General features: G+C 31.7%; 1 protein-coding gene across 1 annotated transcript in view; it reads left to right on the top strand.

Annotated features, from left to right (window-relative positions):
- The first annotated feature begins 4538 nt into the window (after positions 1-4538).
- LOC132034868 (annexin Gh1-like) overlaps positions 4539-13255 on the top strand; it is a 22210-nt gene continuing 13493 nt past the window's right edge. The window contains exon 1 of the mRNA XM_059425210.1: positions 4539-4680. Coding sequence (XP_059281193.1) covers positions 4539-4680 — 142 coding nt within the window. The remainder of the gene's footprint in view (positions 4681-13255) is intronic.

Genomic DNA, 13255 nt, shown 5'->3' with positions numbered 1-13255 from the left:
TACAAATTGCAAAAAGCTTATTTCACATCAATGTATTACCAACTAATGAATTAACAAGCAGCTAGGCTCAACATCATGCTCCAGCTGATAACCAAATGAAGTACGTAACTGTAATTCTTGAGCTGCTACTCACGATGTCTCCCTCAATGGTAATTTCTCAGTGCAGAAAACTACAAAAGTAATGATGGAGACATCTTAATTTGTCCAATTTATGACAAAAGTATTTCGTCATATCATGAGTTTTATTTATTTAATTTTAAATGCTATTTTTATTTATAAGCTAACTTCATTGACGTCATCATATAACAATTTGTAGCATCAAATATTTTTATATTACCCGAATACCGTAAATATTTTATTTTTTTCTCAAAAATGGGTTAGCCAATATAAGTTTAATTGAGGAAAAAATAAATTACTCCAACATAAGGTAAAACTCAATTTGAATCATTAAAGATTTTAACCCCAAATATTTCAAAGATAATAAAAAGGAGAACTTTGGTGCATGCATTTGTTTGAAAACAAAAGGGAAGTCTCAATATACTCTAAGAAAAATGATGTTTTCGAACTTAGAAAAACTTTTATGTGATTCAATATTTTAGAAACATTGAGAAATTGTCAAACTACCTTTACAGCTAATATAGTGTTACAAAAATAAAACAAAAGGCAAGAGTAGCAAAAAAAAAAAAACACGAAAAATGTTGTAAATATAAATTTTAAATGTAGTTTGGGCCCGGGGCAAATAACACTAGTTGCATGAGGCCCGGGCTTACTCATGATACAAAAATAGTAAAATTTAATTTAGAAAATATGACTTACGTCACATTTTTCTATTGCATAATTAAGTTAATATAGTGAAGTGTTAATCATGTTTTGTTGGTAAGTCTTCATAATTATTAAAGGTTCTTAGTCATATAATTGAATAAATTTTAAGAACAAATCATTTATGATCGGGGAAGGAAGTTTTGGAAGGAGAATTAGAAAATACAAAGAAACACAAGATTCAATATTCATAAGAAGCAAAACTTTGGAGGTTTAAAACGAATAAAGGGTGTGTTCGATATGGAGGAAACCATCTTTTGAAAAATATTTTTCAATTTTCTTATGTTTGGTTGGCAAGTTTAAACATTTTCCGTAGAAAATAAATTCCTTAAAATAATAAAAATGATTCTTTAGTAAGTAAAAATTCAAGCTTCCATGCTTTACACGCGCATTCCACATTCATCATCCTTCCAACCCTCCAATACACCTTATCTTCATCCCCACTCGTAGCTCCCATCCCCACCACTCACCACCCCACCACCCTCACACCACCTCCCATAGTACTTGTCTAAATCATATACAAATGATTTGTGATAATATTTTTTGCTTACGTATCAAATAAAAGAAAATAGCTAAAAGCACACTTATTTTCCTGGAAAATATTTTTAAAATAATAATTTTTCGTGAAAAATATTTTTCTTCATACCGAACACGCCCAAAGAGAGGAATATGACATACTAATTAGTAAGACCTAATAACATATGATTATGAATGAAACTTTGACTCCAAAGTTGCATAATTTTATCAAAATGTATAATAACAAATAATGTACTCCCTTCGTTTTATTTACTTTGCCCTTGTTGACATGACACTTCCCTTTAAAAGCTATTTATTAGGGGTTTATTTTATTAAATAATCCTTATTAATTATGCTTTGAAAATAGAAGTTCAATTACTATTACTCTGTATAGTTACTTATGATAAGGGTAATATTCAAAGAAAACAATGAATTTGTCTCGATTTGCTAAAATGGACAAGTAAAAAGAAAAATCTACTTTTTATATAAGAGCCAAGTAAAATGAAACGGATGGAGCAAAAGATACACTCTCGATTTCTTTTTTACTTGTCTCTCGTTGACTTTGCACTTCCCTTAACAAATTATTTATCAGGAGTAAATTATACTAAATTACCCTTATTTATTATGCTTTGAAAATTTAAGTTTAACTACTAATACTTTATGTAGTTACTTAATGATAAGAGTAATATAGGAAGAAATTAATAAATCTTTCGTGATTTACTAAAATAAATGAGTAAAAAGAAAATTCATTTTTAGTATAAGAAAAATGTAAAAAGAAACGGAATGAGTAATATAATAAGGGACAAGAAAATCCACAAAAAATTACTATATATAGTGCCAATATAGTCAAATAATAAAGGCCCATGACTACTAATACTTTATGTGGTTACTTAATGATAAAAAAATATAGAAAGAAATTAATAGATCTTTCGTGATTTACTAAAATAAATAAGTAAAAAGAAAAATTAATTTTTAGTATAAGAAATAAGTAAAAAGAAACGGAAAGAGTAATCTAATACTCCCTCCGGATCAAAAAAAGTGTCCACTTAGCCTTTTTTTCCTGGGTAAAAAGAAAAGTGTCCACTTATTCAAGAAAGAATTAACCTTTTCTTTCCAGATTTGCCCCTATTAAGTGTTGTGTGATCAAATCCCAATGCATATTTAATTAAGGGTAGTTTAGGCAATTTACACATTTTTTCTCGAGCAGTAGCTTTCATGCGTAAACAAATTGTTTTAATTTTTTTATCCGGAGGGGGTAAGGGATAAGAAGAAATCCATAGAAAAAAATACTATATATGATGTCAATATAGTCAAATAACAAAGGCCTAAGTGGAAATAGTCATAAGAAAATTAATGAGGTCAAAAATGTAGGGAAAAAGCCATAGCCATGCGTCACAATCATATTAGATCAAAGAGTATGTAAGGACTACAAAACTTCATTATTCACTCTTATATATATATATACTAGCTTTTATGCCCCATACTCCAAGCTTAATTCATAAAGTTATATATCGTAATTAAAGAATATAATTAAGCTTACACTTTTTTATCGTATAATAATTAAAATTTCAAATAAGTAAATTTGTAATATATGAAAGCAAAACTTTCATTTCACTCTTTAACATTTTAACTTTCATTGTTGAAATTATTTACCTCAAATTAGATGAGGAGTCGGGATTTAAAGTTTATGAGTTCTGAATTATAATATTTTAAATTATTCGGTTCTAAATTAACAATGAATACATATTCAATGAATTTTTAAAATAAATGCATAGTTTAAACCGAAATTTTCGGATCCGACCAAACTCATAGCCAACACTCTTACTTCGGCCTGCTTCAAACTCATTTTGTGCTTATCTTAAACTCATTTAAGATTTTAATAAGGTATTTTATTTTCACCTGTATTAACAAAAGCACTTATGTTTTCATCTTCTAGAATTATCTAACACAATAAATTTTTTAAACAACTCCCAATTTATAGTACTACAATATTTACAACTTTAGTTTCGAGTTTCTACACAAATTAACCTAATTGTCTTACAAGAATATTAATAAATAATAACTAAAGTAAAAAAAAATTAAAACCATACCTGAAAATAAATTAAGGACATTTATAACCACATATGAGCTCACTATAGACAAATTATGGAAATTTTAAGGATAAAAGATATAGTAAGACCTAATAAATGCTTCAGTTGTTAAAAAAAAAAAAAAAAAAACTCCAAAGTAGCTTAAATTTAACCAGAACATATAGGACAAATAATACCGTCTCAAAATATTTGTCACGATTCGTTTCCGAATGGTAATTTGACTAATTTTTAGATCTAAATTGAATTAGATTACTTCAATATTCTAAAACTAAAATTTAGATATTCGAAATTACACGAAAAATATATCAATATAGTGATTTTTTAAAAAGATCTATTGGTTAAAATTTATGTACTTTGATCCTCGAGAAGTGAAATATGGTAGATATTTCGGGGGTCGGGGGGGGGGGAGGGGGGCGGGAGCGGTGGGGTTGTGGTTTGAACCTTTACCTAACGTTAGAGGCTTTTAAACTTTTTGTCTTCTTTTTGGTCGTGGCTAGTGATGATTATATACCATACTCTCTTCGTCCCAATTTTTGTGGCATTTTTTCATTTTTCGAGAGTCAATTTGATCAAACTTTGAAGCCAAATTGGATTAAAATTAACTCAATATTGTAAGATTAAAATTTATATATTTGAAACTTCATGAAAACTCTGCCTTATAGCAAAATTTTACCTTCAAGCAGAATTTTGTCTTAAGACAGAGTTTTGAAGGTGATCAATTTTTAGGTTTTGTCATAAACCTAATTGGTTATTTCCAACTACGTAAATCAATAGTTCAAACCACACTCAAAGGTAGGGCATTTCCCATTTTTATAGGAACTTCTGTACCAGAAACAATGGTATCTCCAACTATAGCCCCTCTGGGATGTAAAGTATATCTTTTCTCACCATCCCCATAGTGTATGAGACAAATAGGCAGAGTTTCGCAGGCAGAACTGGTAAGTCATGGATTTGCAGTTTTTTATGACCACTACTTATCTCTTTTTGGGAGTCTTTTGAAGCGTTTGTTTGTATTTCTACTAGGTTGTTTCATGATTTCAGGTTTTTGAGTCAAGGACACAGAAAGGACAAAACGATGAGAAAAAGAAAGAAAAATGCTGACATGCGATGAATATGCGGGATCGCACACTCTGTCATGCCTCCGCATACTCGTCATCAGAAGAACTAGTAAGCAAAGACGGTTTTCACAAGTATGCGATGAATATGCGGGACTGCAAACTTGATGTGCGGTGCATATTCGTCCTTCCACAAGCCAGTGAGGGGAGCGAATTGAGCAAGAATGTGACTTCGCCAACTGAGTTGGCGCTCGCATAATCCGATGGAAGGCAGCAAAAGTGCGGCGATCAACAGAGAATATGCGGTCGCATACTTGCCCCGCACGAGTGCATTAAAAGCCACTTTTTCACTTTTTGTCCCCCCATCTATAAATACTAGTCCTTGGTTGCTGTGTAAAGTATTGAATATTCCCTACTTTCAGTTCATATTGTCTTTTAGCTCTCAAAGTGGAGCTTTGGAATATCATTTATTGTGAAGCTTTTAAGAAGATTCTCTATCTTTTTGTCATTTTCTCCATTAACATTATTGTAAGTTCCATGAATATTCTTTTGGCTACTACTTTATATTTAATGGGTATGAATAGCTAACTCATTTAGCCAAGTCCATGGGACCAAATGTATTAGTTATGTGATTGGGTTTCATATTCATACTTCATCTATATGCCAAATGTGTTTTCTATTAACTTTTCATGCTTCAATGTCTTGTGATGGTGTACAACATTACTAGTGCCTTATTACCATTACCTTGCTTGGAAAAGAAAGTAGAGGTTAGGAAAAGAGTTAATAGCAACAATTTGAGGCATAACCCTCATCTAATAGCTTGAGCTAGGAATAGAAAATCTAGTTGAGACTAAATGGGTGTTCTCATATAAAACATTCTAAGGCTTGGGAAAGTTTAGAATGAATTTTGCTAATTTGGTTGGAAAACATTTGGCAAGAGTTAAGCGCCCCTTGGTCTACTACATTTATGCATAGAAATGAGTTGAAGTGAAACCTAAGCGCATTACTTTCCATTGGAACCACAACCGTAGTGCCTTTAGTAATTGTTAATTGAAAACCTAGCATTCTCTCACTAATGATCATGATAAATATTAAAACTAAACACTTTGTGTTATAAAACTAAGCTAAAAGAGTAACAATATTAATGGATGAAAACCATAGAAATAGAATGACAAAAGAGGAGAGATTTTTACTATTCTTCCAAAATGTGTTACAAGTACATTTCATATGAAAACTTATGCCTCTATTTATAGTGATACATATACATTTAATATATGAATTAATGGAGGAACCATTAAGATAGAGAGGAGCCATTAAGATGGTGGAGGAAAATGGAGGAACCATTAGAGCCATTAAGATGGTGGAGGAAGCATTATATTTGTGATATGGACATCCATAATATATTTCATAACACTCCCCTTGGATGTCCATAGATGATGTGCATCGTTAAAAACCTTATTTTAAAACCCCGTGGGAAAAAGCCTCAATGAAGGAAAAAGAGTACACATATCTAGTAATACGCTTTGAGAGTTGCCTCATTAAAAACCTTACCAAGAAAACCCAATGGGACAAAACTTGGTTAAGGAAAAAAGAGTACAACGCGTATTTCACTCCCCCTGACGAAGACTAAGATTCAGATGTCGGAGTCTTCGCATTCCAATCTTGAATATCATCTTCTCAAGAGTTGAAGTTGGCAAAGATTTGGTGAACAAATCTGCAGGATTGTCACTTGAACGAATTTGTTGCACATCAATATCACCATTCTTCTGGAGATCATGTGTGAAAAATAACTTTGGTGAAATGTGCTTCGTTCTATCTCCTTTTATAAATCCTCCCTTTAATTGAGCTATGCATGCAAGATTATCTTCATATAATATCAAAGGGTATTTTTGTATCACATTTCAAGCCACATCTTTCTACGATGAAATGTATCACCGATCTCAACCACACACATTCTCTACTTGCTTCATGAATAGCTATTATCTCGGCATGATTCGAAGAAGTAGCAACAATGGACCGCTTTGGATCGCCATGATATAGCAAGTACCTCCGCATGTAAAATGTATAGCCTATTTGAAATCGAGCTTTATGTGGATCGATAAATAACTCCGCATCCGCATAACCAATAAGATTCGTACTACCTTTGTTAGTATAAAACGCCTTATATCGCTAGTTCCCTTCGATATCGCAATATATGCTTAACTCCGTTCCAATGTCTTCGTGTAGGAGAAGAGCTATATCTTGCTAGCAAATTAACAAGAGAATGCTATGTCGTCTTGTAGCGTTAGCAAGATACATAAGTGCATCATTTGCACTAAGATATAGGTACTTCGAGACCAAGAAGCTTTTCATTTTCTTCGAGGTCGGAACGGATCTTTACTCACTTCAAGTGAGCGAACAACCATTGGAGTACTTAAAGGATGCGCATTGTCCATGTAAAATCTTTTAAAACTTTCTCAAAGATAGGCAGATTGATGGATAAAGATCCCTTTTGCGAAATGTTCAATTTTCGCACCAAGACAAAGTTTTGTCTTTCCGAGATCTTTCATCTCAAATTCTTCCTTCAAATATTCAATCTCCTCTTGAGCTCTTCTCGAGTTCCAATGATATTTATGTTATCAACATAAACAACAAGTATAATGAACCCTGATTTTGTTTTCTTAATAAAAACACATGGACAAATGGCATCATTTATATATCCTTCATTTATCAAATACTCACTTAGGCGATTATACCACATGCGCCCGATTGTTTTAAACCATATAATGATCTTTGTAATCGATTGAATACATCTCTCGAGACTTTGAGTTAATTGCTTCTGCATTTTAAATCCTTCAGAATTTTCATATAAATTTTGTCAAGTAAGCCATATAGGCTGTGACAACTTCCATCAGTAGAGATTGTGACATCTTCTGATGTTTGGACTGCTGGTCCAATAAACATTACGTTTACCAAGATGCATCATTTTACTTGGTAATTATTTCTACGTCAACATGCTTTAAGAGACGTAGTACTCAGATCCTCACAATCTTATACAATATTGCGCGCCATATTGTATCAAAGATATCGTCGACAAGATATCATTTTGTATCGGTTCGCAATTCGACATAACTTATCGAGATCTCATCACTTCATTATTTTCAGGTACCTGAACCTCTCATAAGGTTTATGAAGTGTTATGTCGTAGCTCTTCAAGAGCACATTGCCTCTTTATTATGATCATTTGCTCCTCTTTTTTTCAAATATTATTATATTTGGAACCGATTCGTCTACCGTGCTTCATGCATCTGTAGACTTGTCCTTCCGGGACATTAGGAGCATTTTGCAGATGAAATATGAAATAGTTGGGTCAGCAAATGCTTCTGACATTTGACTTGAATTATCCGAGGATCATACCGATGATAATTCACAACATATTTCTTAGCTTCGCTTATTCTCTCCCCCTTATTTTAGTGACATATGTCCCTATTTTCTTTGGGAAAATCCATCTGTGTGCATCATGGTATATCCATTAATCATGTACCGCACATCAAATGATAAAAGATGGAAATATATAGTTCCTGACCCTGAACCAAATATGAGGGGAGAATTTATCAAAATTTATTGATCTGAAGCATACAAGTGCTGTTGTATGCAATATATCATATTTCAGACCAACATCTGAAACTCGTTCTCATAAGCAATGGTTTAGTCAGACATGGAGGCATCCAATACCAAACCAAATTAGATATAAACCAAAGCATTATCAAGATGATTGTCTTGATTACATATTCTGAAAATTGTGCTTCCAACTCAATCATTTTGAGCGAGCAACTTCGTAAATGTCAAACTCGCCAACATTGACAATAAACATACATGTGACCGTCTCATAGATGCATCTATTTAAGACATCACATTACGGAAAGGGCCCATATTCACCTTATATATTTTTCAATTTTGGGGATTCAAATCCAACATTAGCTAGTTTAATCAACTTATTATGAGAACAAGCAACACAAACAAATTCTTGAAGAATCTTCTAGTTCTTCAATATGTTTTTAATACTCAATTAGCACATCAGATTTAAATCAGGACGATCAAAATGGTCTTGTCAACTGATAAAATTATTTGTACCCGTAAACTTCAAGTTTACTATCACGAGTGCTATTTCTTTTAATAAACTTCTGGTTTACTATTGCATGAAATTATATATCAATAAACTACTGGTTTATCGTGGTATGTGATCTTATCATGCTCGGGAAAATTTCACGTGTATTTCTTACCCGTAGTAACTTGAAGATATTTAATATTCCGATCATTTGTAGTCTCAATATAATAACCATTTTTATTGTTAGTAAACTTCAGTGTCTACTACGGTGTTCCGATCGTACCAATTACGATCTACGATGAATGGTATTATCATATATAACATCTTCAAGAGACTTCAATTTATTTATCATGATCGATATTATTTGGACATTGCTAGTGTCATGATACTTGCAAATAAATAATTAGCTCTTCTGAGCCTTTGATCATTAATTTCTATTACCAAATATTTCTTAAATACTTTTGGTACCATGAAAGTAAATTTCGACACTACTCAACACGAAATAAATATTGAATTCTAAACTTCAATATTTTAAACATCTCCTTCGGAGATTCATCATTAACATCTGATCATTTTGTATCAAAGAGGCAACCATATAGTTATTAATTCCTTCGGGGAAAATACATTAATTGTTATTTCCTTCGAGGAAATCAATAACAACTAACCAATAATGTATTAATGTGGTTATAGCAAAAGCACTTCTACTCTGCTCCTTTTCCTTAGAATGATATTTTGATAAAATTATTTAAGATGTTTCTACATACGACGGTACGTGTTGCTATGTCTTAATTTCATACCACCAAAATAACATGTATATTCCTTGTATTTTATCTCTCCGGAGATAGGTTGTGGTATTAGTTCATTCACTTCGGGGAATGAAACCTGATTATTTAAATGTGCTTGAAATACGACATTTATCAATAACTCGTTATTTTCCTCAAGCACAAGAAGATATTGCTTCAGAATATTTCTCAAATATTTTACCGATTCTTTCTGCTTCATGAGTAAAGTTTAAAGTTTTACCACTTCGGGAGTAAAGTTTAAATGTTTACTACTTCGAGAGTAAATTTTAAGGTCTTACTACTTCAAGTAGATCTCGGAGTTATTTACTACTTCAAGAGTAAATTTCAGAATTCTACTACTTGGGGAGTAGAGCTCGGAGGTTACAACTTTCGGAGTAGAGTTCAAAGTTTTGCTACTTCGGGAGCAGTTTTATGAGTTTACTACTTCGGGAGTAAAGCATATAATATTCGAAATATTTCTTCTAAATTATTCTACCTCTTCTGGAGTTGAGTCGTGATTTCTTCACAACCAAGAGCACGTCCATATTTATAAGCTTTACTACATACTGTCACATTCACTTCAGGGAATAGATCCGTATTTGTAACATTTATTAGAAGTTTCATTCTTCAGGAATGAAATATATCTGAACGTGGCTTAATCATATCAAATAATGATAGCTAGAACCTCCTTTAAGATTACCACTTCAGAAGCAAATCGAGGCATACATATAATATGTAGAGATTTTTTTTTTTTTTTTTAACATATCTTCAGTTGTAGCCACAACAAGTCTATGAAAATATTACCACTTTTGGTGGTTTACATAAATGAATTCAGTCATAATCAGACTTGAAAAATATTGTCACTTCTGGTGATCACATATTTCTTGCAAAATTTGCTGGATATTAAGTGGGTCTATATTATCCACTTTATAATCTTGTTATGATATTGCTACTTCAGGAGCAAATTGAAATATACATATAATGTAGAGAATTACACATCTCCAATTACGAATTTGAGGTATCAACTGCCATTAGAAGCAATGACAAAAGACATAAGAACACTAACCTTTTATGTCAAACTCTTAATGATGGCAATTCCATTTGTTCTATTGTTTTAGACTTTCACTTACTCATCTTTTCCACAGAATTAGTAACGATCAAATATATGTAAGTGCAAAATGTTGAGAATTCTCTAATCCTTTTCTTAGTTTCAACCAATCATGGAATCACGTTATTTTGTTAATATAGAAAGTAACTAGTATGCTAAAGGAATACCACTCCTTTCTAGCCACTATATAAACGGTAGAATTTTATATAAATATAACAAATTGGTACTACTTACCTTAGGAAGATCATGGCTCTAGCTTTGCTGGAACAGTTCCAAACAATCTTATAAAGCCACCATATCATCAACATTAGCTCAGTTGGTTAGAGCATCGTGCTGATAACGTGTTATAAAACTAAGCTAAAAGAGTAACAATAGTAAAGGATGAAAACAATAGAAATAGAGAGACAAGAGAGGAGAGATTTTTACTATTCTTCCAAAATGTGTTACAAGTACATTTCATATGAAAACTTATGCCTCTATTTATAGTGATACATATACATTTAATATATGAATTAATGGAGGAACCATTAAGATAGTAGAGGAGCCATTAAGATGGTGGAGGAAAATGGAGGAGCCATTAACATGGTGGAGGAAGCATTATATTTGTGATATGGACATCCATAATATATTTCATAACACTTTGTACATTCCCGTCTCCTGAAATATTGACTATTAGTCAAGCGTTACACTTAACAAGTTTATTTCTTTATTATACTCTCTGTGGGATTCAACCCCAATCTTGTTGAGTTCTATATTTGACAACGACCGCTTACTTCTAATTTAGAGGTGTAATTTGGGCGTATCAAAAACTCTGCCTTGCGAATTCAAGTTCTATCTAGATTTTATTTTTAAAAGTTTTAACTGAGCGGGAGTTCGAACTCAAAATCTAAAAGTTTTAGGTGAAGGGCAAAAATTAAAGACCAACAATTCGAGGGGCAAAAATTAAAGACCAATGCATTTGAAGGGTACTCCGCACAAAAAAACAAATTGAAGACACAATAATCAATGAGCTTTTGGCCAGGTGGGAATGCCCTTGAATTTGGGCCTTATAAAACGTCTCAAAATGTGCCTTTATTTACTAAATTAGATAGTGGCAACTGAAGCAATAAAGAACTAAACAAGAGGCAACTTAATAAAAGAGGGATTCAAAAGTGTAAAAGTTGAATAACACGTGTAACTCCTTCAGGGCTAGTAAATGACAAAAATAGCCCTGTGAGGACTGCAAAAAACTATCATTCCCTCTTATATATAGTTATAACTAGATGATGAAAGCCCGTGCTAGCACGGGCCTAACACAAAAAATAGTACCATATTTTTCTTTTTAGTCTGTCTAAAAAAGAATGATATATTTTTATATTTAGAAATCATTTAACTTGAAACTTCCCCTTTTACTTTTAATGAAATGATTTAAATCCACACAAATATTTATGACTTGTTTTAGACCACAAGTTTCAAAGATCTTTCATTTCATAACCAACTATTTTTTTATCCCACGTGGACGTATGTCATAGTACTGAATATTTATCTCTTCTCATGTATACACGTATGCACTTCAATTTCAATTTTAATTCTCCGACACATTTATTTTCTCCGTGTACTTATACTTGTTAATTTTTGACTTTTCAAGTTCTTTAAGAATTAATAAATGAAGTACTCTCCCCGTCCCATATTACTTGGCCACATTACTAAACTACTTTTTATCCCAGGTGGACATATGTCATAGTATTAAATATTTATTCTCTCCTCATGTACACACGTATGCACTTCAATTTAATTTTTCGACACATATTTATTTCCTCCATGCACTTTTACTTGTTACTTTTGACTTTTCACTATGTCACATAAATTAGGATAGAGAGAGTACCTTTTAGTATGATTCAATTAATTGAAAATATCAATAAATTATTTTACTTAGTCCGCCTCTCCCATATATGACTTTCCTGGTTTGGTTCTCCAATTGAAAGATTTGAAATACACCTTCTCCTACCGAGTTTCATGCCATCATCTCTTTCTACTCAACAACCGAAAAGTGCTTTCATGTGTTATCATCTCAGTACAACAGCTTTAAATTTTTAAGTATAAACCAACTTTATCATTTTAAGAAAATATGTGTATACGTTTCTTGACCGTTTATATTTCGTCTTCTTGATGTTATTCTTCATTATTTGTGTGAGACGTATGTATCTAAAATTAGTTCATTTTTATCCTTATCCAAAGGTATAAGTTTTAAATCTTTTGGTTTATAATTTCTTTAGCGGTTTTTGTGTTCAATTTAAATCGTTTTTTTTTTTTTTAATTTCTCTTCTTATTATCATTATTTAAATGTCTTTTTTTTTTTTTTTTTTTTTTTGCAATTGTCTCCTATCTTTTAAACTATTAGGGAATTTGTCCATTACAAATTAAAAACTTTATCCTAATAAAATATGCGGATCCTATCATTGTAAAAATATTGAAGCAGACTACTAATCATTTCAATTTTTCATATTACTATTATGGGCCTAATTCATTATTATTTCACAAATTGTTGAAAGAAAAAATTCCATCTTTCAAAATAAATATGTTGTACCGATTATAAGGTATTAGGTTTGTAGGATATTTTGTTTTTAATGAAACATTTATTAAGTCATATAAAAGTAAATTGATTCCTCATCTGCTCTAGAAGTTGATCAAATTGACATAAAAAATTGACCTTAAAATAAAATTTGATAAGCAAATATTTGAAATTGGCAAATTAGTGAGGTGATTCTTGTCATTAACACGATTGAGATGTTGGATAGGGTGTAATACAATTTTTTTCA

This window comes from Lycium ferocissimum, chromosome 10 (assembly GCF_029784015.1).
Source record: "Lycium ferocissimum isolate CSIRO_LF1 chromosome 10, AGI_CSIRO_Lferr_CH_V1, whole genome shotgun sequence".
Taxonomy (NCBI): domain Eukaryota; kingdom Viridiplantae; phylum Streptophyta; class Magnoliopsida; order Solanales; family Solanaceae; genus Lycium; species Lycium ferocissimum.
Note: the sequence above shows the minus strand (reverse complement) of the source record. Positions and strands in the feature narration are given on the sequence as shown.